The 26,171-nt window shown below is 45.5% G+C and overlaps 1 protein-coding gene across 2 annotated transcripts in view; it reads left to right on the forward strand.

The window, feature by feature from the left end:
• The first annotated feature begins 805 nt into the window (after positions 1-805).
• NKAIN1 (sodium/potassium transporting ATPase interacting 1) overlaps positions 806-26,171 on the forward strand; it is a 120,916-nt gene continuing 95,550 nt past the window's right edge. The window contains exon 1 of one of the 2 annotated variants that reach the window (XM_020983377.2): positions 806-1,397. In XM_020983377.2, coding sequence (XP_020839036.1) covers positions 1,344-1,397 — 54 coding nt within the window. In that variant the 5' untranslated portion in view covers positions 806-1,343. The remainder of the gene's footprint in view (positions 1,398-26,171) is intronic. The other variant, XM_020983375.2, reaches the window with a different exon arrangement.

Consider the following 26,171-nt stretch of genomic DNA (forward strand, 5'->3'; position numbering starts at 1 on the left):
ACAGGTGCTATAGGGATAAAGGACGTTGAGGTGCTGACTCCAGGGAGACCCTTTAGTTCTTGCCCAAAGGTGAGGGGTCCTTCGTTCGCTACCGCCCACTCCCTCCTTTCTGGGTCCTGGCAGCTTCGAGTGGTGGCCCAGGTTTGGTGAGGTTTTCACCTCCAACCCTTATCTTTTCGCCCTGTCTAGGCTTCGTAGAATACAGCTTCTGCCCTGGGCTCACCCTGACCACCTCGAGGGAGATGGGGTGCCAGTGTGTGTTCGGAAGGAGGGAGAGCTTAGCGGAGATGCCATAAGCTGGAGTCTTCCTCGACCTTGCTCCCAGGCCCAGTTAACCCATGGAGATAAAGTTCAGCCCCTCCCTCTCTCCCTTGTTCTTCCCAGTCTTCCCCATTCGGCAAGTTTTCTTCTTTGTCTGCCTTTCTCTTCCCCCTCTCCTTCCCTCCCTCCCCGTTTTTCCTGTACCTAATTAAATAGGTTCCTGGGATTTAGCTCTGGAAAGAAACCGAGAGATCATCTGGTCCGACCCGCTCATTTTTACGGATGAGGAAACTGAGGCCTATCCCCTGCCGTTTTATTGGTCCTCTTCCCTTCTCCCTCCTCTTGCCCCTTTTGCTCGGGTCTCCCAGGCTCTGTTACTATCCTAGCCTGCAGCCAGCCTCCCCAAGTCTATTCTCTCTTCTTCCTCTCTCTCCTCTCACGCCCTCCTTCTGTTTCTCCCCCTCCCCACTATCACTAGTCCGTCCCCGGGCCCCGCCCCTCTCCGGGCCGCGAAGCCACGTGGTAGGGCCAGGGCGGTTGCAGACTGCTCGGGATCCTGCCCCAGCTGGGCTGGGCTCTGCTCCGCTCCGTTCGGCTCCGCTCCTCTCGGCTCTGGTCCGCTAGGCTCCCAGCTCTCCGCTCCCGCTGCCGCCCTCCCGCCCGCCTCTGGGGGCATGAGGCTCTGCTGGCGGACAGCGGGTCAAACAAAAGAGCCCCGGCTCGGGCTGTACGCCCCGGTGCCCAGCGCCCCCAACGCAGGGCATGGAGACTGAGCGGAGCCGCCCGAGCCCGCGCCGCGCCCGGGGGATGCCGCGGCCCCAGCCTTAGGGGAGCCCCGGCCGCCCTGCTGGAAGCTCGGGGCGCGGGCGCGGGGAGGACGCGGAGGAGGAGAAGGAGGAAGAGAAGAAGGAATTGGAGGAGGACTCTCTCTGGCTCCCTGTTTCTCGCCTTCCAGCCAGCTCGGGGTGCGGAGCCGAGCCAGAGCGCAGCGCACTCGGAGCCCGAGTCGGAGCCGGAGTCGGGGCGGCGGCAGCAGTAACAGCCAAGGGGGCAGCGCCGCGGCGGCCGGTCCCACTGGAGCCATGAGCAAGTGTAACGGGAGGTGCACGCTGGTCGGCTTCTGCTGCCTGCAGCTGGTGAGAAGGGATCCCTCCCGGGACCGGAGTGGGGCGGGTGGAGGGTGGGGGTGGGGACTAACTGGGACCCTGGGACTCTCGGACCGTGACGCGGGCCAGCGCTGGGCCAGCTGGCGAGCGAGCTCGCGATCCCCGCCCAGCCTCTAGCCCGGTGTTATCTCCGTGTGTGTGTGTGTGTGTGTGTGTGTGTACACGCGCGCCTCTGTGCGGGGCTCCCTGTGTCTGTACGTCTCCCGAGTGTCACAAACCCCCTAGACCTCCTTTGTGCCGATGCCTGTCTTACAGGGCCACCCTGGCTGAACGACTGGAAGGCAGAATCGACTTCCTGGGGATGGGGAGGGAAGATGAGGAGTGGGAACCCCGCCCCCTCCTCACCCTGCCTGCAGGGCTAGGTGGACAATGGGGCAGCCGGGGAGGGAGGAAGGGGCCTGGACCTTGGGAGCTGAGTTAGGCTTTGGTTGGGTTGACATTCTAGATCCAACTCCTGCCTTTGGGCCCTGGTGGGCAGTGAGAGAACGGACGCTGGGGCCGTGGAGTTGTTACCAAGCTTAAAGAAGGCCAGAGGGCCAGGGATAGCGATGGGAGTAGTTCCACTCCCAGCCCCCAAAGTGTAGGCATTTCCTCGAACAGGTCCTTGCTTCTCCTGGCTCAGATTGGGAAAAGGTCTGGTCTGGGGCAAGCGGCTACTTAGCACTTCAGACTAGGAAGAGGGAGATAGTCGATTTTAGAGGTAGGGGAGCTTTCAAAAACACAGAGTGTCCGAGGACAGGTGGGCAGCAGACTGGGACAGCTAGACCCTCATTGTATTGTCTGGCCCAAAAAGTAACACTTTAGGGGGCCCAGCATCACTCACAGGTGTGAGTCAGGTTTGAGGTGGCAGTGACAAAGGCTTACTTATTCCTATGTGTTCCAACCCCCAGAAAGAGTAACCCAGGAGGAAGGGAGTAAATCTCAATAAAAGCCACATTTAAGACCACAGTTAGAACTCCAATAACCTAGTAGCCTTCAGGAACCAACCAGGTGTATTAAGGCTCTAGATGTCATAGAGGCAGAGAGACCTGTGAGAGGTGGACCCTGGGGGAGCTCAGAATGGATGGCAGGGCTGCCCTGGTCCATTTGTACTCTCTGAGCAGCAAGCTTGGGTTTGAGGAGCTGACGGTATCAGTCATGTTACAGTGGGTGGAAAGCTGACTAATTCATCTTCTAGAAAGTGGTGGTGGCAGTGGTGGGAGGAAAGCTGCCTGGGTCACTTTTGCCTGCCTCAGTTTCTTCCCACCCTATTTAAGACTCTGACGCAGGAGGATGCAGTCAGCAGCTGTGGGAGTCTGTGCTGAGTTACAGAGAGGAGGAGTGGAGGGAGGGTGATTTCTGGGTAGCCAACAGGCAGCTCACATTAGGCGGTTGTAAGAATCACCCAGTTTACCCAGGTAGTGGAAAGGGCTCTTTCCTGACTTGGACTGAACAGATCTGTATTCAGAACATCCAGCAAACCATTTAAGCTCCTAGGCCTTGGTTTCCTTTAGTTTAAAATGGGTATGTTTGTTGTAGGGAGGGAGACTGTTCTAGACGGGCTTTGCTGTTCCTTGCAACAGTAAAGTTTCATGATTCTATAAAAAATATCTGGTCTATTACAGGGCTCTCTCATTGCTTATTACAGGACTTTTCTAAAATATTCTTAAATTTATCCATATGGTCTAATGTTCATTTCTTTATCAATTAACCCTTTTTCATCCTGAGTCTCTAGAAATGCCCTTTCCCCCTTCCCCATCCTCACTAGAACCTTAGCCCTTCTGAGTCCTGAAAGCTTTAATTGGTTGGAGAAAGCTTGGTGAAGTTTCCCTCTCCAACTCCTACCCTTTTCCCCTTCCTGTGATTTGTAGAACTATCATTTCTGTCAAGGAGAAGCCAATCTTAACTGTCCTTCAGTGCTTCACCTAGGTCCCACCTCTTCAAGGAAGCCTTCTGTGGTTGACCATGATTTGTACAAACAGTTGAGGGAACTGAGGTTATTCATCCTGGAGAAAAGCAAACAAAGGAAGAACACACCTGCCTTCAAATATTTGAAGGCCCTCTCATAGAAGTGGGGATTAGATGTTGTTCTGGCAGCCTTGAGGGCACAGTACCAGGGGGAGAATTTAGAGGGAAGTACACTCCAGCTCACTTTGTATGGGAAGGCCTGGCCAATGATTGGAGCTGTCCAGTACTGGAATGGTTTCCTGGAAAAGGAAAAAAAGAACTGTCTGTTGCTCCAGGCTACTACAAGTTTTCCATCAGAAGCTACATAACTCGCTGTCACCAACAACATAAAGGAGTGGGAGAATGGACTTGAGGAGTGGGAGGATGGACTAGGTGATCTGAGGTCCCTTCCAACTTTGCAATTCTCGCCTTCTCCCTTCTCTGAATGCCTAAGAGGCTGAACCACCCACTCTCTCTAGTCCCTGATTCTGTCCTGCCTGGCTTTCTTTCATAGCAGTTCATATGATTTCCTAGTTTGGGCTCCCTAGCTAGGCTGTGAGTTCTTGGATAGCTGGATGGATGCCGGATTTGGAGTCAGGAAGACTTCCTCACTCCCCTCCCCTTCTGACACTTACCAGCTGTGTGGCTATGAACAAGCATGTTCCTAAACCTCCTCAGTCTGAGGCTCAGTCTCCCTCATTTGTAAGATGGGGATAAGGACAGCTGTGGGTGATTGTGAGGCTCAAATGAGATCCCACAAACATACGTGTCAAGCACTTTGCAAAGCCTAAAGCCCATTATTAGACTGAGCTCCTTCAAAGTAAAGACACTTTTTGCCTTTCTTTGTATCCATAGTTTAGCATAGTGCCTTGGCACATAGAAGATTCTCCATAAATGCCTGTTGACTGACTGATTCTCTAATGTGCTATAATGACTTTTTAGCTGCTTCTATTAGCATTGTAGCAATAGGTTCACACCCAAGAAGAATAAGTACTAGACCTGTGATTTCACCTGTGGCCTTGAGGCCACATGTAGCCCTCCAGGTCCTCAAGTTCAGCCCTTTGACTGAACCCAAACTTCATAGAACAAATCGCTGATTCAGGCTACATGTGGCCTCGAGGTCACAGGTTCCCTGGAACTCCCAAGTGAGGAAGCATCTTCTACTAGTGCAGATCTGTGCCTTCTCCACATCATATATATTCCTTTTGTGTGTTGTCTTCCCCCTTTAGATTGTAAGCTCCTTGAAGGCAAGGATTATCTGTCTTTTTCACAGCGCTTAGCACTGTGCATAGTACATAGTAGGTGCCTAATAGATGTTTATTGAATTGAATTGAACATATAACCTTAGAGAGTAGCCTAGAGTACTGAGAGTGATTTGCTCAGGGTCACAAAACCAATGTGTATAAGAGATGGTACTCGAACCCAGGTCTTACTGTTTCTGAAATCAGCTTTCTGTACACTATTCCACTCTGGCCCATGAAAATGGGAACAATACAAGGCAGATATGGATTATGTCATCATACCATGCCAGAGCTGGATGGAACCTTAGATCTAATCAAGCCCAAACCCCTTGTTTTACATTTGGGTAAACTGAGGCACAGGGCCAAAAGCAAGGGCACACACAGCTGGATGCTGGTAGTCAGTTGTGTAGCTAGTTAGTGACAGCTGCAAAATTTTACTTGATCATCTGCTAGTAGAAATCATTAGGGACAATTTCTCTGATTTGCTGCATCCAGAGACCCCATGGACTGACTTCATCCTAAATCAGAGATGGATGGCCAACTCAGGGCCTTGCACATAGTAGACACTTAATAAATGCCTGTTGAATTGGATCAAAATGGTCCTTTTGACATAGGTTTGACCGTGTCGCTCTCCTCCTCCCAAACCTTCCACAGCTCCCAGATGCCTTCAGGATAAAAAAGAGATTCCTCAGCCTGTCATTTAAATCTCCCACCTGCCCTTCCTCTCTCATTTTATAATTAACAATCTGGTTTCCACCTACTTTCCCAGCCTCATTCATTTCTCTCTTCTTCACCCTGTCTCTAATCCGGTGAGACTTGCCTGCCAGCTGTTCCCTTACACAGCACTCTGCCTGAATCCTCTTTGATTCTTTGCATAGGTGATCCCCAGGCCTGGACTGGTACAGAAGAAAGAACAATGCGTTTAAGGTCAGAGGTGAGTGTGACCTTGGACATGTCACTTGACTTTCATGGGTCTCAATTTCCTCCTCTATCAGATAAGGAGTTTGGACAAGGTGGCCTGTGAGATCCCTTGCAGCTTCCGATTTAAAGGATTCTCTGCTCATTCTCCTGCCTCATCTCTGTCTCTGCTTCTTCATAGTTCAGGTGCCATCTCCTACATAATCTCTTCTTATTCCATCCAGTCCTCAGCCCTCTCTTCCTCTTAAAGTTACTTAGTTTTGAATTACTTAATTTACAGTAACATGGAGGCTCCTTGAAAACAAGAACTGTTTGTGTTTCTGTCTTTGTCTCCAGTGCCTTGCACATAGTAGGCTCTTAACCTGTGCCTATTTAATTGTGTCTTGAAGGCTCCAGCCAAATTGAAAGAGGCAGACCCGGGGAAGCTAGCTCTCTTCATTTCCACTTGGTAAATTCCTTTTGGGGATATGTATTTGTGTGTTTATGTGGCTTTCCTGCTGGGTCACATAGCTTGCTGTCGCTAGATTTGATGGTCTGAAACGATGGCCAGGTTGAATTATTGTATTATTAACAGTAGTGATGTTGGCAAGCTTGGGGAACAGAGACAGGGTCTCCGAAATGCCTCGGCATCAATTCCAAAGGTAGCGCCTCTGGATGCTGTCCATGGAGTGTCCCCATGGCTGGTTATTATGATGTATTTGACCAGAGGGGCTTGTATTGTTATAATGATTTCACACCAGGTTCTTCTGGTGATGAAAATAAAATAATACCCTGCATTGGTTCTGCATGGAACTTTTCACTTTCCCCAAGGCATCCTGGTGTGGTGGGGAGAAGACTGGTATAGGGATCAAGAGGCTGGGGTTCTAGTGCCAGCTCTACCACCAATGCTTCATAGCCTTGGGCAAATCTTTGGTCTTCAGCTTCCTCACTTGTGAAATGAAGGAACGTGTTTAGCCTGGAGAAGAAAAGACTTAGAGGAACAGGATAACATCTTTGAAGGGTTTTCTTCAGGAAAGAGCATTGACCTTTTTCTGCCTACCTTCAGAGGGCAGAGCTATTAGCATCGGGTAGAGATTGTAGACAGGCAGCTTTCACATTCACATAAGAGAAAACTTCCCAGTAACCAGAGTTGTTCAGGAGTGGAAAGGGCTGCCTTAGGAAGTGGTGAATTCTTGAGCGGTGGTCAGGGTAGTTTCAAGCACAGGTTAGATGACTGACTATTTGTTGTCAGAGAAGACTTTTTTTTTTCAGATATGTTAGACTCATTGGCCTCCAAGGTCCCTTCAAATGCTGAGGTTCTGTGATGATGAGTAGATAGTTTATATACTCATTTCCAGTTTTAAATTGCTATGATTCTAAACTCTGTCATCTTTTTGATCCTCCTATCTTGAGGAAAAGATGGGGCTGTAATCCCATGGGAAATCACAAAGCACAGAAACTGGGATGATCTGGAGCCAGCTGAGCCTAAAGCCCATTGTTAAAATTTCAGTGTGAGCATCTACACCTCAGAAATTGGCAACTCATAAATCAGGGCTTGACTTATTGTTTTATGATTTCTAGACTTAAGAAAGTGATGGAGAAAATGTTACTAATACATATTAAATTTGAAAGTGTGTCTTGGGTATATTTTGCCCCCCTGCCCCAGCTGATTGTTAAACATTTACCAGAAGGAGCTTCAGATCCAGAACTACATCTCCTAAATCCCAGTCTGAGGTCTTTTCTACATGTAGGTGTGGTGTTTGGTTACTTTTTAAATTTTTATTGTTGCCTTTTTTTCTCCCTCAGGTGTTTCCCCCTAACCTCCCTTACCCTCACCATGGAACCCTTCCTTGTTAGAAAAACATTCAAGCCAAGCCAACTGACTGAGCTTTGGACAATGTAAACTCCTTTCTACCTCCATACTTCCCGACGTCTCTGCTGAAAGAAGGAAGTTATATTTGATTAGCAGTTCTCTGAGACTAAGATTATTCTATTTCATCAGAATTCAACTGTCTTTTAGTTACTAAGCATTCAATGGTCAGTGAAAGGAAATGAGGATTTAGTCAATTACTGCAGTCAATTGCTAGGGAAGACAGAGAGTTAAACCAGACAGCATTAAGGACTCCTTCCAGTTCTAACAGTCTCAAAGAAACTTTTTAGATTGTGGCACACAATGGGTTAATAGATTACCCTTCACAGTTGATCGGAATCCATTCTCTGAGCATGGCTAGTGAAGAGTTTTCTGAACAAAGCAAAAATTATAATAATATTAATGATAAATGACATTTATCCAGTGCTCAGAGGTCTTTGAAGAACATTATATGTATTATCAGTTGTGAAGAATGCAATAAATTTTAAATTTCTGCTCATTCAGACTTATGGGGTAGAGTTGGGGAGGAGAGGAACTGATCTGGAGAAAAGTTCAAATTGTAAAAAGGTATTTGCAGATTAAAAAAAGCAACATATTTAAGAACAGTCTTCTAACATTCTGATCTCCTTCTCTGATATCTCATGGAGGTGACTCCAGCTTCTCAAAGGCTGAGCTGTTGAAGTATAAACTCTGATAGACCCATCAAGCTGGAAAGGCTTTGGGTATAGGGTCTGTTGTTCAAGCACCAGCCTAGTAACATTTTTTGGTTTCGTTTGGTTTTGGGTTTTTTGAGATAGGGTCTCTCTTTCTGGCCCATACTGGAAGTACAGTGGCCACTCATGAACCTTTCACCTACTCCCTTTCCAAACTGGGTGGGTTTGCTCCTTTTTAGGCAGCACAGTGGTTCGCCTGCTCCTGGGCACTCACCATATGAGTGCCAGACAGTGAAGACTCCCTATTGGCTTTAGTCCTAATTAGTGCACCTCAGAACTCCAGAACTCAACCAATCCATTGGTTTCAACCTCTCCCAGGAGCAAGGAACTACAGGCATTGTGCCACCTTGCCCTGGCCAGCTCCTTAAATGGAACGAGCCTCATTACCCAGTTGGTTTCAGGGTAATAAATGTTGCAGACACACAGCAACTCTTGAATACCATATACCAAGTCGTAGACTATGTGTTGGTCTGTATTAGTAGGAGGAAACAAAGGATCCTTGGAAAAGTTGAGTTATGTAGAAAGAACAGTCCTTTACATTAGCATAAAACTCTCACAACTCTTTTGTGGTGTCTCCTCCAGTGCCTAGCTCAGCACAATGCATGGAATAAATGTTTAACAATTTTTTGCGTGTTTATCGAGTGAGTGAAGTCTTAATTGGGGACTTAGAAGGATAGAAAGGGAAACAGATTATAACTCCCCTGGAGATATAGGAGATTTGTAACCCTTTGTATCTGAGCACTAATAATGTTTTTTTTTCCCTTTTTTGTTTTATCTTTGCTGCTTCACTTTAAATTAAACACTTTAAAATTGGATTCATATGTTTTCCCATATGCCTACTGAGAGCGTGCCATAGGGAGTGGGGCTCAAGGGTTAGATTATATGTGTAACGTGGTCTAAGAGGGGTGAATGTTTACTCCTTGCCACAGCTCTGATAAAGAGGTGGGGCAGGGATTATTATCCCCATTCTACAGATTGGGAAACTAAGATTCAGAAGGTCAGTAACTTGTCTGGGATCCTGCAGCCAGTAATTAGCAGAACAGGAAATACTAATAATTATTAACCATAATTAATTAACAAACACAAAACCTAGGCCTTCTCTACTTTCTACTCTATCATGTTGCTACAGTAGAGTAAATGTTGGGAGTAGGGGGAGATGAAGGGGAAGGGGTGGAGAGGGTGGAAGGAAAGCTTAGAGCATCTGCTTTTCTTCCCAGTGAGAAAGCAGCTGCTACCATAACTGGATTATAGGGCTGACCAAGCAAAATCCTAACCTGGCTCATGGTTCAAGCAGACAAAAAAGCCCCATGGGTTTGGATGATTAATTTTTAAAATTGTAGACTTAATCAGCAACAAAAACAATTCAACCTAGAACAGGGAGTGGAAAAAAAAATCTTACTTCAAACCTTAGCATTTAACAAAGTAGATCTAAAGGAACTTTAAAAATAACCAAGGACCCCAAAAGCATTTTTACTCTGCATCCCTTTCCGGACCTGTTCACTCTCTCAGGCTTGTTCTTGATGTCTTTTCTTTTATATATTATATATATTTATATATAATTTAATATATAAAATACATATATTACATTCAGTACATACATACATACATACATACATACATATATATATACATATATATATATATCATCACCATGTAATCAGTTCTGTTTTTGATGATCTGATTTTGTCTTTTCACCCAGGCCCATCCCATGAGCATTTAACCTCCTACTATATGTTAGGCTCTGGGCTAGTTGGTGGGGATATAAAAAGGTAGCAATAAAACAAACAAACAAACAAAAAAGTCTTTTAGTCAACAAACATTTATTAAGTGTTTACTTTGTGCCAGGCTGCTGTGCTAAGCACTTGAGATACAAAGAAAGGCAAAAACAATCCCTGCCCCTCAAGGAGCTTACAATCTAATGGGAAAGACAACATGTAAATAACTAAGTACCTAACAAGATATGGTGGCTGTCCTTTGTTCTCGAAAAGGACCAGAATGACATCACTATGCTAGAGTCAAGTCAGCTGTGGCTGATCAGACCAATGCGAGCACCGGGTGTTCAGGTTGGGCACAAACGGTCCGTGTGAACATTTGGGGTGGATTCTCTAAATTTGCCCATCTTGAGTTTTTTTCGAGTTTGAGTTTCTTCAATTCTTCTTTGTACCTTTTCTAATGAGTGCACATCATGACAGAAGGTCATCTCAAGGAGGAAGACACTAGCAGTTGGGGGAACCTTGAAAAACCTCCAGTAGAAGTTGGCACTGGAGTTAAATACGTACCCTGAAGGAGCTCACATTCTCCTGGGGGAGGAATACAACATCGTATCATAGTACAAGGGAACAAGCATCCATTCTGTGGTACGAGGGATCTGAGTTACATGACTTAGTTGTGTGACCTTGGGGAAGTCATTTGTAACTCCCTGGGCTTAAGCTATAAAATGAGAGGATTGGACTAGATGGCCTTTGAGATCTTTCTAGCTCCAAATCTATGATTCCATGACATCTCTATAATTTTAAGTAGAAATCTGTGATATGTTGAGGGGCAAGAGAGGGATAGAGAGATCTAATAATTAGAGGGAGACTTCTCATAGGAGAGGATACCTGAATCAAATATGGCAGAGGGGAAGGAATGCTGAGTTTGGGGAACAGCAAGAAGGCCCATTTGGCAGAAGAGCGCATGAAGAGTCCTGTACAGTAAGCCTCACCTCAGGGAAGCTAGGTGGCGCAGTGGATAGAGCACTGACCCTGAAGTCAGGAGGACCTGAGTTCAAATCCGGCCTCAGATCAAACACTTGACATTTACTAGCTGTGTGACCCTGGGCAAGTCACTTAACCCCAATTGCCTAAAAAAAAAAAAAAAGGTAAGCCTTTACCTGAGGCCTGATTGTGACAGCCTTCAAATGTTAAGTTGAAGACTGAGTTTTAGTTAGACTTCAATCTTAGTAAGAGTCAACCTACTGATGTTGGGAAGAGGGTTTTCTACCACTAGAACTGTCCAGAATCTGAATCAGTGCTTAATTGGGTAGCAAGTTCCTTGCCCCTTGAGGGCTCTGATAGGTGAGCACAACTGTGCCTTAGCTGGTCCCCAGCCAGGCTGTCTCCATACTCTAAAAAGGCCAGGCAGTATTTTCCTTTCTCCACACTCCTCCCCTTCCCCCAACTTTCTGGCTCCCTTTTTTGCTTTCTTCCACTAAAACATAAACATTCCTTCAGCATTTACTTGCTGGTATTTGTAGCCCTGAGTTGTAAATGCTCTATCTCTCTAGTGTGGTTAAAAAGTGAAACAAAAGAAAATTAAATACTGAGAACAAAGGTCAAAAGAGCCTTTGACCTTGACTCTGCTACTGACCTTGCTCTGTGATATTAGTGCTCTGTGTCTTAGTTTCCCACATGTAAAGTGGGAGGAGAGCTTGGGCTGGATCCGGTATCGATGGAAAGTTTGGCCACATCCCTCCCCACCGCCCCCCTTCCTCCCAAGATTTAGTAGTAATGAACTCACCTAACATTTGTTAAGCACCTACTGTGTGCCAGGCACTGGAGCTATGAAGGTAAAAGACAGGTCCCTGCTCTTAAGGAGCTCACAGTCTAGTGGGGGAGAGAAAATACAAATAAGTATGTACCAGCAAGATATAGACATGGTAAATCATCTCAGGGGAAGGCTCTGAGATTAAGGAGGACTGGGAAAGGCTTCCTGTGGAAGATGGCATTTTACTTGAGACTGGAAGGAAACTAGGGAAACCAGAAGGGCAGCTAGGGAGCACCATTGTGCACAGAGTGCCGGGCCTGGAGTCGGGAAAATTCATCTTCATGCGTTCAAATCTGGCCTCAGACACTTACTAGCTGTGTGACCCTGTTTGCCTCAGTTTCCTCATCTGTAAAATGAGCTGAGAAAGAACTGGCAAACCACTCCACTGTCTTTGCCCAGAAAACCCCAGAATGGGGTCATGGAGAGTTGGACATTCCTGAAAGAACTCGACAACAACGGAAGCCAGGAGGCAGAGATGACAAGGGAGAGCGGTCCAGGCTTGGGAGAACAGCTAGCATTTAGTGGTAACATAAACACTTGAAATGAGACACTTAAAATGGTTCGAGACAACTGAACTAAATAATCTCTTAGGTGTTTTCTGTCTCTAATTCAAGACCTCATGATTCTAAGTCTCAGACTGGAGCAGAGCCGGTTGGGAAGGTCCTTCGGAGGAAGTGATAGATGTGCATTGGTGGGTAAAAGCTATGGAAGTGGGAATTAAGCCATCCATGTGTGGAGATGGCAACCATGGGTAAATTGTAGCTCAGTCACACTATCTGTTGTTATAGAGAATTGAGACGAGCCTGGATAGAAACATGGGAGTGAGGGAATGGAGGAAGTAGAAGGCCAGAAGGCTAGACTGAGGAGTTGAGATTTATTCACTTTAGGTCGAGGGGATTTGTGTTGTCATTATGTGGCAGACAATACAGAGTGCCCACAAGTTTTGAGCATGGTAGGGCACTGATGGAAGACCGACACTGGAACAGGACAGATCCGATGGGGGCTCATATTGGAATACTGTATGATAGTTATCTCAGTGGCCATCCATCCCAGACAGACCTACTGAATGTCCCTTGAGGGCATGACCACATCTTATCTCAGGTTTGTCTCTCTCTCAACTCCTGGCCCAAAGCTTTGTCGTACCAGTCAGTTAATGAATATTGGTTGTGTTGCTTTGTATTGTGATAAGGTGATGAGGACCTGCATTGGATGGAGAGGGAAGATGGAATATCAAGGTTCTAGGGACAGGTATAGTAAATCTAGTGCCTTCCCTCTGAAATTATCTCCCATTTGTCCTCTCTCTTGTGTGTATACAGCTGCTTGCATGTTAGACTGTAAGCTCCTTGAGGGCAGGTACTGAGTTTTCACCTTTCTTTGTATCCCCAGAGCTTTGTACAGTGCCTGGCACATAGTAGGTGCTTAATAAGTTCAAAGTTGTTTCTGCACTCTTGATTGCCCCTTCCTCACCTGTAAAAGGAGGCTAATAAAACCCAGAGTACTTACCTCACAGGCTTGTTTTGAATGAGATCACATATGTGTAAAGGGCTTTGCAAAATTTAAAGGCCCATACCAACGTGGGTTAGTATGCATGTGGGGGATCTTATGTTTGCATGTGGCTAAGGGAGGGAGGGGAGCTCTTGATGATGGAAAGAGGGGATAGACACCACAGGTGTGGAGGGAAGACAGGTGGGAAAATTGAGAAGGTGAACAGGTTTAGAGGAGATAGGGATGTGTTTTTCTCAAGAGAAGGACTGTGTGTGACTAGGGCCTCAGCAATAGGGCAGGGAGAGAGACAGAGACAGAGGGAGACAGTGAGAGAAAGAGAAACAGAAAGAGACAGAGAGAAAGAGACAGAGAGAGAGAGAGAGAGAGCTTGAAGATGTCAGTCAGTGAATAAGCAGATATTTCCTGAGGGTCCTGCCTCGTGAAGCAGGCCATCAGGAATGTTTCTTGAAAGGACTTTACAGCCTTGTTGGGGAGGCCAGACAGTACATGAGAAAGGAAAGGAAAACAAGATGAGCCTTTGTAGCCTTGAAGCCAAGCCAGAAGGTGTGTCTTCACACAGCGAGGGCTCTGGAGTTGTTGGCCAGGTTTCTTAGAGACTCAAGCCTGGTTTCTTACACCTTGGCTGAGCTTGGGAGAGGGGATACCCAATATGGGGTCAATGAGTCGGCTGCTGAGGCCCCTTCTCACTCAAACATCCTGTACTCTTACAGGAGCAATGTGGTACAGTGGAAACAGTGCTGGGACTTGGAATCAGGAGGTTCTGGGTTCAAATCCTACTTCTGACACCTGGTGACCCTAGGAAAATCACTTAACTTCTTGAGCATCTGTTTCCTAGGTGCTATGTAAATGTTAATTAGTATTATTTCCTTATATATTAATAATAATCAGAGGTGACATGATGAGCAAAGAGTTAGCCTAATAGTTAAGCCAACCTGGGATTAAAGTCTCACCACTGAAGCCTCCTGGTTATGTGGGTAAATCTCTCAATGCCCCAGATAATTGTTTAAGTTGCAGAGAAGGCCCAGTTTGCATTAAAAGAAAATAACCATAGTTAACATTTACAGGGCACCTCTTATGTGCCAGAGGGCAGCTAGGTGGTACACTGGATGAAGTGCCAGGCCTGGTGTCTAAAAAGCTCATCTTCCTGAGTTCAAATCTGGTCTCAGACACTCACTAGCTGTGAGACCCTGGGCAAGTCACTTAACCTGTTTGCCTCAGTTTCCTCACCTGTAAAATGAGCTGGAGAAGGAAATGGCAAACCACTCTAGTACCTTTGTCAATAAAACCCTGGGGACAGCTAGGTGGCGCAGTGGACAGAGCACCCGCCCTGGAGTCAGGAGGACCTGAGTTCAAATCCAGCCTCAGATACTTGGCACTTACCAGCTGTGTGACCCTGGGAAAGTCACTTAACCCCATTGCTTAGCAAAAAAAGAAAAACCAAAAAAAGAAAAAAGAAAACCCTAGATGGGGTCATGAAGAGTAGGACAGGACTGAAACAACTATTAAACAACAACAATTATGTGCCGGGCACCGCGCTAAGCACTTTATAAATATTATTTCATTTGATCCTCACGACAGTTCTGTGGGGTAGGTAGATTTTTACAGATGAAGAAACTGAGGCAGATAGGTTAAGTGACTTGCCCAGGGTCACGTTGTTGTCCATGCTCAAAGAAGATCAAAATGAAATCACTCTGTCAGTCTCACAGCTAAGCAAGCTTCTGAGGCCACACTTGAACTCAGGGCTTCTTAACTCTAGGCCCAGAGCTCTATCTGCTGCACTTCCTAGTGAGTTTGCTCCCCAGGAGTCTCCTACACTGATGAAATTATAAGTCAAGTTCATTTATTTATTTATTTATTTATTTTAATGGAGATGAGCCTATAACACCTATGGTACCTATGTTCCAAGATATTTCTAAGAATTAAGTGAGATAATGGACTTATCACTGGCCATTATTAGAATGGAAGCCTCTTGAGGGCAGGGACTGTCTCACTTTTGTATTTGTATCCCTGGTGCCTGGCACATAGTAGTCACTTACTAAATTCTTTTTCATTCATTCATTCATTCATTCATTCATTCATTCATTCATTCGTTATTCACTGCCATCTCTCTTTTTCCTCCTTCTCCCTCTCTCCTCCTCTCTCTTCCTCTTTCACTTTCTCCTTCTCTGCTCTCTATTCTCTTCTTCTCTCTTTCTGCCCCCTTTCTCTCTCTCTTCTCTCTCTCTTTTTTTATTAATTTATTTTGATTTTTCAACAATCACCCCTCTCACCTCCCTCCCCAAGACAGTGCGCAATCTGATATAAGCTATACATACACATTCTATTAAACATACTTTCACATTAGTCATGTTGTAAGAAAGAATTAGAACCAATAGAAGGAACCACAAGAAAAAGAAAACAAAACAAAACAGAAGAAAAAAATAGTAAATAGTATGCTTCGATCTGCATTCAAATTCCATAGTTCTTTCTCAGGATGTGGATAACATTTTCCATCACGAGGCCTCTGGAGATGTCTTAGATCCTTGCATTGCTGAGGAGGGCTAAGTCTATCAATATTAGTCATCACACAACATGGATGTTACTGTGTACAACGTTTTCCTGGTTCTGCTCACTTTACTCAGTCTTTCCAGGTTTTTCTGAAGTCTGCCTGCTCATCATTTCTTACAACGCAATAGTATTCCATTACATTCATATACCACAACTTATTCAGCCATTCACCAATTGAAGGGCATCCCCTTAATTTCCAGTTCTTTGCCACCACAGAAAGAGCTGCTAGAAATATTTTTGTACGCACGGGTCCTTTTTCCATTTGTATGATCTCTCTGGGATATAGCCCTAGAAGTGCTATTGCTGGGTCAAAGGGTATGCACATTTTTATAGCCCTTTGGGCATAGTTCCAAATTGCTATTCAAAATGGTTGGATCATGTCACAACTCTACCAACAATGTATCAGTGTTCCAATTTTCCCACATCTCCTCCAGCATTTATCATTTTCCTGTTTTGTCATGTTGGCCAATCTGATAGGTGTGATGTGGTACCTCAGAGTTGTTTTGATTTGCATTTCTCTAATCAATAGTGATTTAGAGCATTTTTTCATGTGACTATAGATGGCTTTAATTTCTTCCTCTGAGAACTGTCTGTTCATATCCTTTCACCATTTATCAATTGGGGAATGACTTGTATTCTTATAAATGTGACTTAGTTCTCTATATATTTTAGAAATGAGGCCCTTATCAGAGTCTGTCTTGTCTCTGTCTTTTTCTCTGTTTCTGTCTCTCTCTTCCCCCTCTTCTCTCTTTTGTTTTCTCCCTCCCCGGTTTCTACCCCCTTCTCCCATGGTCCCTCTGCTTTCCTCCTGGAGCCTCACTCTATGAGCAAGACCAGGGCTTTGGAGGCTCCATCATAAAGAAATGCATTGCCTTTGGAGGTGGAATGATAGGTTTCTGCACCCAAAAACCCATTGTCTAATAACAAAGTTTTCCCCTCAATCAGCTCAGCATTCGGTTCAACAAACTGTTTTTTGTCAGGCTTCCCTCCATGCTGCCGGCTGGGGTTTCTGCATGATGACACATCCCTGAAGTGACATGCTGCTCATTCTTCACAGCACAGCAGGACCGGCGATGTGCTGTGCTGGCTCCCACATTAGACTTGTTCAGCCTGGCCCCAGAGGGCAGGTCTAGGAGAAATGGAGGGAAGAGGTGGGGGCAAAGTTCAGCTCAGTGTAAGGGGAGTCGGCGTTTAGAGCAATCCAGGCTCCTAGTGTCTGGTAGCAGGGAGCAATAGTTGTAGAAATGGAGATTTTATATATATGTGTGTGTGTGTGTGTGTATACATATATATAGATATAGATATATATACATACACACATATGTATATATATATGTGTGTGTATACACATATTTACATATACATATATTCATATTTATATGAATAAAAACCCCAACTATCCACAAGTAGAGTTGGGGCCTCATGGTTGAAGGTCTCTAAAGGGGAAGGCTCTATGCCCACTTTTGGGAGCTCTTGTAGACAGTCTGACCATTCAGCTTGCCCTGGTTCAGGCTGTCATCCCTTCTCTCTTGGACTATTGCAGTCCCCTCCTGAGTGGGCTCCCTGCCTCAAGCCCAGCCCCACTGCAATCCATTTTCCTAAGGCACAGATCTAATGGAGTCACTCCTCTGCTCAGCAAGTTCCATTAGCTCCCCATTACCTCTAGGACGAAATCCAAACTCTGTTTGCACATAAAGCCTTCCTAACCTGGCCCTAACCTACTTTCCTCACCTTATTACACGTTGTTCAATAGTTCAGTCATGTCTAATTCTTCGTGACACCATTTGGGGTTTTCTTCGCAAAGATACTGGAGTGGTTTGCCATTTCCTTTTCCAGCTCATTTTACAGATGAGGAAACTGACGCAAACAAGGTTATATATATTCAGCATTTACTGAACACCTGCTGCATACAGGGCCCTGTTTTGAGCACGTGATAGAAAGCAGGAGACATAGTTTCTCTTAGGGAGCTTGCAATCTATTTTTTAAGAGACCATCATAGAAGAAAATCTGATTCTTATTATCCAATGACCGTTACAGAAGGACCTTCACTATGTAAGGGTAAGCAAGGTGACATAGTGGATAAGTTGTGTGGAGTCAGGAAAGCCTGAGTTCAAATCCTCCCTCCAATTCTTACTAGCTGTGTGACACTGGACAAAATCACTTAACCTCTCTCTGCCTCAGTCTCCTCATGTGTAAAATGAGGCTAATAATCAGACCTACCTTGGAATTGTTGTGAGCATCAAAAGAAGTAATAATAGATGTAGAGCACTTTGCAAACCTTAAGCGTTATATCCATCAGTGACTGTCAGTGATACCTTTCTTCATTCATGTGGAGTCAGAAAGAAGGGTGTCTCTAATGAACTTGTTTCTTTTTTAAAAAATTAGGCAGTGAAGGGGCAACTAGGTGGCGCAATGGATAGAGCACCAGCCATGGAGTCAGGAGGACCGGAGTTCAAATGTGGCCTCAGACACTTGACACTTAACTAGCTGTGTGACCCTGGGCAAGTCACTTAACCACATTGCCAAGCCAAAAAAAAAAATTTAGGCAGTGAGAACTAATCCAACTCTGCAACTTAACGCTGTCTATGTGACTCTGGGCAAGTCATCTACATTTTTTCAATCACAGTTTCATTCTTTTTTTTCCCCATTCTTTTTCTTTTTTTCTTTTCTTTTCTTTCTCTCTTTTTTTTTTTTGGTGAGGCAGTTGGGGTTAAGTAACTTGCCCAGAGTCACACAGCTAGTGATTGTTATGTGTCTGAGGCTAGATTTGAACTCAGGTCCTCCTGAATCGAAGAGCTGGTTCTCTATCCACTGCCTGACCCAAACATAGTTTCCTTATCTGGAAAATGAGGGAATTGGATTAGATAACCAGTCCTAGACTGGTGAGCCTATCCTGCCTGTGTGACTCTTAGGCAAATCACTTCTTTGAGCCTCAGTTTCCCTATCTGTAAAATGAGAAAACTGGACCAGATGCCCCTCGAGTTTCTTCCTGCTCTAGACCTGTGCTTCTGGCTAGGTCACTGCCAAAGTCCTCCTTGGATGTCTCATCAAAGAGATGTGTCCCTGGATTCTCCAGGACAGTGCCAGGCAGCAGATACTACTGAACAAGAAAGGCTTTGAGTCAGGCCAGGAGACCAGCTGACCTCTGAGAGCAAGCCTTATTGGGAGAGGTGATGTGGCAGCAGGGTGGCCACCGGGTGATAGGGTTTTGTTGTCTACACACACACACACATGCACACACACACACACACACACACACACGCATGCATGCAAGCACCTATGCACATACCTGCCCCCTGTGAATTTTATTTTTAGTTCCATTGGTAAATACCAGTATTCAAACATGTGAACAGGAGCATAAGGAAAGAAAATGAGAAAAGCAAGCATACAAGCCAAACCAGCCAGCCAACCCAAAACAACAAGGGGCTGTAAACGACGCGACACATGTCTGTAACTTCTTCCCTTTACTGATCATTGGCTCTGCCTTAGGAGAGGCAGAATCCTAGTAAAGACCTCCTTTGGCGGGCTGTTTTGTGAACTTCAACTACGCGATCTGTGTATATGGTCCGTGTGTTTTCTTCCCTCTGCTCGCCTTCTCCAGGTCTTCCCGTGTTTGCCATCGTGTCTTATGGTACAATGATATACACTGTTGCATCCATAATTTAATGATTTGTTCAGCTATTCTCTAGCCGACGGTCATTTGGTTCGCTTTTGGTGTTTTGCTGTTACAAATAGTGCATCCAGGAATATTTTTGTACAGATAGGTATTGGTTTTTTCCTGTACATAACCTCCTTGGGGTAAAGTCTCAGCAGCGGGACCACTGCAGTTCAGTGACTCTTAACTGTCCAACTCCATATTACTCTGCAAAGAGATTGGACTAACTTATGACCCCCGCAGCAGCACATGCTCCTGATTCTGGTCTGTGGGGGCTAAGAACAAGTCTAATTTCTCCTCCCCTTCACATACTTAAAGATGGGGTCCATGCTGTACCTCTTCCCTCCCCCCCCAAAAAAAACCACCCCACCCTTTTCTTTCTCTTCTCCAGGCTAAACATCCCAGTACCTTTGACTGATCTTCAAGTGACATGAACCACAGGCTCTTTACCAGCCTGGTTGCCAACGGGATCCTCCAGCTTCTCCATGTCTTTCCAATCCTATGGCATTTAGAACTAAAGGCAATATTTATTCCAGATGTCTCATCCTACACACTACGACCAAAATAATCTTTCCAAGTCACAGATCTAACCATGTTGCTCTCCTCTCCAAAACTGACACTGGTTTCCTGTAGGATAAAATCCAAGTTCCTCAGCCTAGGGTTTCAGGCTTTCCACAGGCTGCTTTCTTCCAAGTTCCTTTTTTAGCCCGATGCCACACTGGTCTCTATCACAATTTCTGACTCCTCCAGGTAATTGCTTGTGCCTGGAATTCACCCCTGACTCATCTCAGCTTAGCAGAAGTCTTGGCTTCTTTCAAGGTTTGGCTCAAACGGTACACCTTCCCTCAAGCATTTCTTAGTGTTCTTAGTACTTCCAGTTCTTAGTACCCTCTATCTTCTTAATTTTCCTTATGCTGTACTTAGATAAGAAGCAACATGATTTAGCAAATTGAAAGCTGATTTGGGAGTCAGGAGCACCTGGGTTCAAATCTCACCTCTGACACATTCTGTCTATGCAATCCTGGGTAATTCATTTCACTTCCCAGTGTCCTGGGCTATTCTCCGAGACTGTAAGTCACAGACCAGATGCCAGTATGTGTGTGTAGAGCAATCTCTTTGAAAGTTGTCCTGGATCAATGAAATCTCGGGTCTGGTTTAAAAAAAAAAAAGCTCATCTTGATATTTACTATTAATGGGATTCAGAGAGCAGCTTTCCATCTCTGGGCCTCTGCAGGAAAGTAAAGAAGATAATTGTACCACTTCCCTCATAGAGTTACAGGAAAGAAAATGCTCCAGAAACCCTAAGAGGCTTTTGAGAAATTTCAGTGATTCTCGTCATGACCAACACCTTTCCAATCACCCAGAAATGGAAACTGACACCAATTCTATAGTAGAGATATAATGAGTATGGATAGCACCTGATGACCGAGCAGCCATGATGTGTTTTTACAGGCCTGAAGAAGAAAAAAAAAAGATGCTCTCTTCCTCCCTAGAAACCTAGTACCTCTAAATGCTTTTATCCCCTGCATGTAGAAGGAGGTTAAAACACACACCCACCCACCCACCCACACACACACACCCCTATTTTGTATGGTAAAAGGTAAGCCCGTTGAGGGCAGGCATTGTTTTGTTTTTTATCCTGAGCTCCTAGCATAGTGTCCAGAACATCATAGGTACTTAATACATGTTTGTTGAATTGTCTGAACATCTGCTGGGTCTCTATGTTAAAGACAGAGCGACTGTGTCCTTGGCCTGCTCTGTTCAGGTTAAGGAGGGGAACTGCTCTTCTGGACCTGTTTCTGATCACACAGGGGGCACTCTCTGAAAATGTAGAAACGTCAGGAAGCTTAGCAAGAAATAACCATGTGATCTTAGCTAAGTTTGCCATGGGAGCTGAGGAGTAACAGGAAGCCTAGTCCTTGGAAAGAAATATGAAGGTGTGGCCTGCCATTTTGTTCAAATGTGAGGAAGGATAAAGCTTCTAATATGGACCAGTACGGACAACATTTTTTGGCTATGTTGGGATCAAGATGAAGATCTTAAAAGTGAATATGCCCCCAGATTAAGAACCCTTGATCTGGAAACATAACTATGGATATAATTAATTATTTATTTATTTTGGCAATTGGAGTTAAGTGACTTGCCCAGGGTCACACAGCTAATAAGTGTCAAGTGTTTGGTCTGAGGCCACATTTGAACTCAGGTCCTCCTGACTTCAGGGCTGGTGCTCTATCCATTGAGCCACTTAGCTGCCCCTGGAAACATAACTATGGGCAAGGGTAAAATTGGAGGTACTACAGGCCCTGGGCTTAAATTCAAAAAATGGCTACCTTCCTGTCCCCAAGCTTTTTGAATAATAGTTCCGGGAGAGCCAGACAGGAAGGAAGGAAGCAAGAATGTATTAGGCACCTACCATGTACCAGGCATTGTGCTAGGCACTTTGCAAATGTTATCTCATTTGATCCTTACAACAACCCTGGGAGATTATTATCCCTACTTTACAGTTGAGGAAACTGAGGCAGACAGAGATTAAAGTGACTTACGCAGGGTCACATTTTTAGTAGGTGCCTGAGGCTGAATTTGAACTCAGGTCTTCCTGTCTCAGTGTTGTATGCTGTGTGCCAGCTGGCTGCCTCTATCTTCTGCTGAGAATAAGAATTTTGAAAAACAAAGTTTAATGGGAAATTGAAGCCCAAGATAAGCAAGACAATATAATAAGAAAACACCTTCCTGTCCTTAACGAGTTCAAATCACCAGACTCCAACAGATTACATCTGAATATATAATCCGAACCGAAATTACTTTTGGGTGTTTACTGCCAAACCCCCAGTGATGATCTCTGAGAAATCCTGGCAAATAATAGCAGTGCCGAGGAACTGGAAATGGGGAAGTACTGTCCCAGCTTTCAGAAGGGGAAAGAAGGTAGATGCCTTGACTTGTCAGTCAGTGAGTTAGGCTTCAATTCCTGGCAACATTCTAGAACATATTTTTTAAGGGGCAGTATTTAGAATCCTTTGAAAGGGAGAAGTTGATCACTCCAAAGCCCCGTGGGCTCATTCTGAACAAGTCATATCAAACTAACCTCATTACCCCTTTTGTGACAGAGGAATACCAAGAGACTCTGTCCATCTGGTTTTCAGGAAGGCATATGACACATTTTCTCGGTAATAGTAATAACTCACATGTGGATGGTGCTTTAAGATTAAAAAGCCCTTTCATCCCAAACCTTTCAGTTAAGACAGACTGAGTGTTAGAATGCTCATTTTACAGGTGAGGAAACTGTAGGCCCAAGAGTTTAAGTAACTTTTACAGAGTCACAAAGCTAGCAATTGTCACAGTTGGAATTTTACCCCAACCTTTCTGACTTTAAGACCAGTACCCTTTCCAAGCACACCATAGGCTCTCCACAGTTAGGTGTATTAAGAACTAATCCAGGGGCAGCTAAGAGTTCTGCATGGTAAGCCTTTGGCTAAGGGCAGCTAGGTGGTGCAGTGGATAGAGCACTGGCCCTGAAGTCAGGAGGACCTGAGTTCAAATTCAGCCTCAGACCAAACACTTGACACTTACTAGTCGTGTGACCCTGGGCAAGTCACTTAACCCCAATTGCCTTAAAAAAAAAAAAGAAAAAAAAAGAACTAATTAATTCTCTTGAAGAGCAGCTAAGTGGCACAGTAGATAGAGTGCTGGTTTTGAAGTCAGGAAGAACTGAGTTCAAATCCAGCATCAGACACTTAGCTGTGTGACCCTGGGCAAGTCACTGCTTGCCTCCATTTTCTCATCTGTCAAATAAGCTGGAGAAGGAAATGGCAAACCACTCCAATATCTTTGCCAAGAAAACCCCACAAGTAATTGACTAAACAACAGTAACTTGCAGAACAAGTGTTGGGTTTGATCTTCTTGACCCCAGAGGGCAGAAGAGAAGGAGTTGACCTGCGTGGATGTCTGGTCCCTTTCAGCCCTCAAAGGATGCTCCCATGAAACTGAAGATGGATAGATTTTAACTCTTGGGCAAGAAAAATCTTCTTCCCAATTAGAGATGTCTCAGTGTGAAATAGGCCCAAGAGGCCGTGGGTTTCCCATCACCCAGAAGAGAGTTTTGCCATCTTGTGTTTCTGTACTCTGAATTATTGAACAGAGCAGCATAACTTAACACTATTTTCTTTTTGCTGTCAAAAAACCCCCAGTCCTTGACTGCAGGTGAGCACCACGTCTCTCTCATCATAGGCACCTGCTATTGTCTGTTCGCTTCTTGTAACTGCTCCTTATTCTTCTTTCAAATCCTCTTTCATATTGTGCTTAATTGCATAGACGTGAGAAGGAAAGGGGAGAGAAGAGTCCGGAGATTCAATTCAAGCAGCGGAGCAGATGCTTAGTAAGTGTGCCAAGAACCGTGTTAGGCGATGGGGATGCAAATTGCTTCTTGGAAAAGGGTGGAATGTTAATAAATTAAAAATAAATCTTAAAAAATTCTACTTAGGGAACCATTACCTAGATACTGAGAAAGCTCGCTTCGGCAGCCAACGTGGTTTGTTATCACGTGAGGAGGGCTCCCAGGAATGAGGGATCCAGGTGGGAGAGAGCCCTGTTGGCCTCCAGTCGTGGGCAGGTCACTTATTCTCTGGAGACCTCAGCTACCTTAGCTGTAAACTGAATAGATTCTACTAATTAGTCTCTAAGGCATCTTCAGTTCATCGAGAGAGAGATCCCCTTCCTCTCCCTCTGTGGAATCCTCCCTTGTAACAAGGAGGAGCAACTGGCAAACATTTATAAAGCAACTACTATGTGCTGGGGTATTGATTAAAAAACGAAACAGGGCAGCTAGGTGGCGCAGTGGATAGAGCACCAGCCCTGAAGTCAGGAGGACCTGAGTTCAAATCTGGCCTCAGACCAAACACTTGACACTTACTAGCTGTGTGACCCTGGGCAAGTCACTTAACTCCAATTGCCTTAAAAAAAATGAAACAATCCCTAATTTCCAGGGGCTTTGACATTCTCTCATGGGAAAGAGTATGTACATCTTTGGTGGCTACAGAATACGTAAAAATACAGGGTCGATTGGGAGGGAGGGCACCGTCAGCTTTGGGGATGAGCAAAGGTCTCCTGTAGAAGGCAGGGCTTGAGCGGCTCCATCTTGGAAGTAAAGAGGGATTCTCTGAGGAAGAGATGAGGAGGGAGGACAGTCCAGGCCTGGTGCCGGCCGGTGCAAAGCTGCAGAGGCGGGAGATGCGGAGTTTTATGTTCTGGGACAGGAGGGGAGGCCAGTGCGGCCAGATTGCAGAGTGCCAAGAGCAGGAGCATTGTCCAAAGAGCCTGGAAGGAGAGGGCCCTCCAGCTTGTAAAAGACTCTAAAAAAGTCAGTTTGTATCTGATTCCGGAGGCAATGGGCAGCCCCTGGAGTTTGCTGAGTGTGAGAGTGCTTGAGGAAAACCATTTTGGCAGCAGAGTGGAGGCTGAATGAAGTGGGGAGAGACTTGAGGCTGGGAGCCCCAGTTAGGAGGCCTCTGCGATTGTCTGGCTGAGAGATGATGAGGGCGGGAACTAAGGTAGGGCTGTGTGAGCAGAGGCTGACCAGAGCCATTCCACACTGGTAAGTCACCACCCTTCTCTCCAGAGCAGGAATATTTGTTTTGCCATTGATAAGCGGCATGGTATATGATGAAAATAACACTGGATTTGGAATCAAATGTGGATCTTTTTTTTTTAGGCAACTGGGGTTAAGTGACTTGCCCAGGGTCACACAGCTAGTGTCAAGTGTTTTGTCTGAGGCCGGATTTGAACTCAGGTCCTCCTGACTTCAGGGCTAGTGCTCTATCCACTGTGCCACCTAGCTGCCCCGGATTTTTTTTTATTCAAATTTGATGGTGTCCAATTTAAAGATGCTGGTTCAAAAAAAAAATGTGACCCAGGTTCAAACTGCAGCTCTCTAACTTGCCACCTGTGTGACTTTGGACATGTCACTTAACCTTATCTGTAAAATGATAGGGTGTGATAGGACCAGTATCTCCCAAGGTTTTCCCCTCTCCAACACAGGTTATGAAAAGGTTGTAAGCCATGACAGGATGGGGAGAGGGGAAAAAGGGAGGGCACGTGGCCAGGCTCATACTGCACCTCCCTTAACGTAGCTTCCTGATGGCCCCTGGAAGGATTGATGTGGTTTCCTAATCACCCTGGAGCATTAAAAAGTCCTACTGACTTGGGTGTTAGTCAGCCAGCTGGCATTATCCCCTCCTACTATGTGCCAGGCACTGTGCTAAGCAACACTGGGGATACAAAGACAGGCAACAGACAGTCCCTGCTTCCCAGGAGTTCCGATGAAGGCTCCTTAACTCACTGGATGTCTGGTGAGTCACCACACCCTCCCCACCTTAGGGCCAAGTAGACCTCCTTTTGTTAACTGTTGAATGACTTAGTAGTGACTCATTTCAGCCCAGGATCAGCAGCTGGCTGACCACTGCTTTCCGGGATTGAGGGAGGTGGCTTCTTCAGCTCTGGCTCCAAATCTCTTCTCCCCTGATCGGTCCTGGCAGGAGAGATGGGTTATTTGCGTGAACTTGAGTTCTGGCGTCCTTCAGAATGATGTTCTTTTGCGGTGTTGGGTTCATGGTGCATCTAGGGCCCTTCCATTTTCAAACTGATGATCCCTAGGCCCAGGTCCCTCCCTGCCCCTTCCCCTTCATCCCCCTCTCCCTTCCTGCTCTCTCCTTCCATCCCCTTGGCTAGGCCAAATGACAACTTCCTTGGGCCCTGCCAGTTGAAGGAGACATTATGGGTCAGTGCAAAGAGTATCCTCTCTTTGAAACTTGGAGACCCAGGCTGTGAGTTTGAATCCTGGCTCTGTCACTCTGCAGCTTTGTGACTTCGGGC

The sequence above is a fragment of the Phascolarctos cinereus genome, unplaced genomic scaffold (genome assembly GCF_003287225.1).
Source record: "Phascolarctos cinereus isolate Bilbo 61053 unplaced genomic scaffold, phaCin_HiC Scaffold_726;HRSCAF=1367, whole genome shotgun sequence".
NCBI classification, from domain to species: Eukaryota; Metazoa; Chordata; class Mammalia; order Diprotodontia; family Phascolarctidae; genus Phascolarctos; species Phascolarctos cinereus.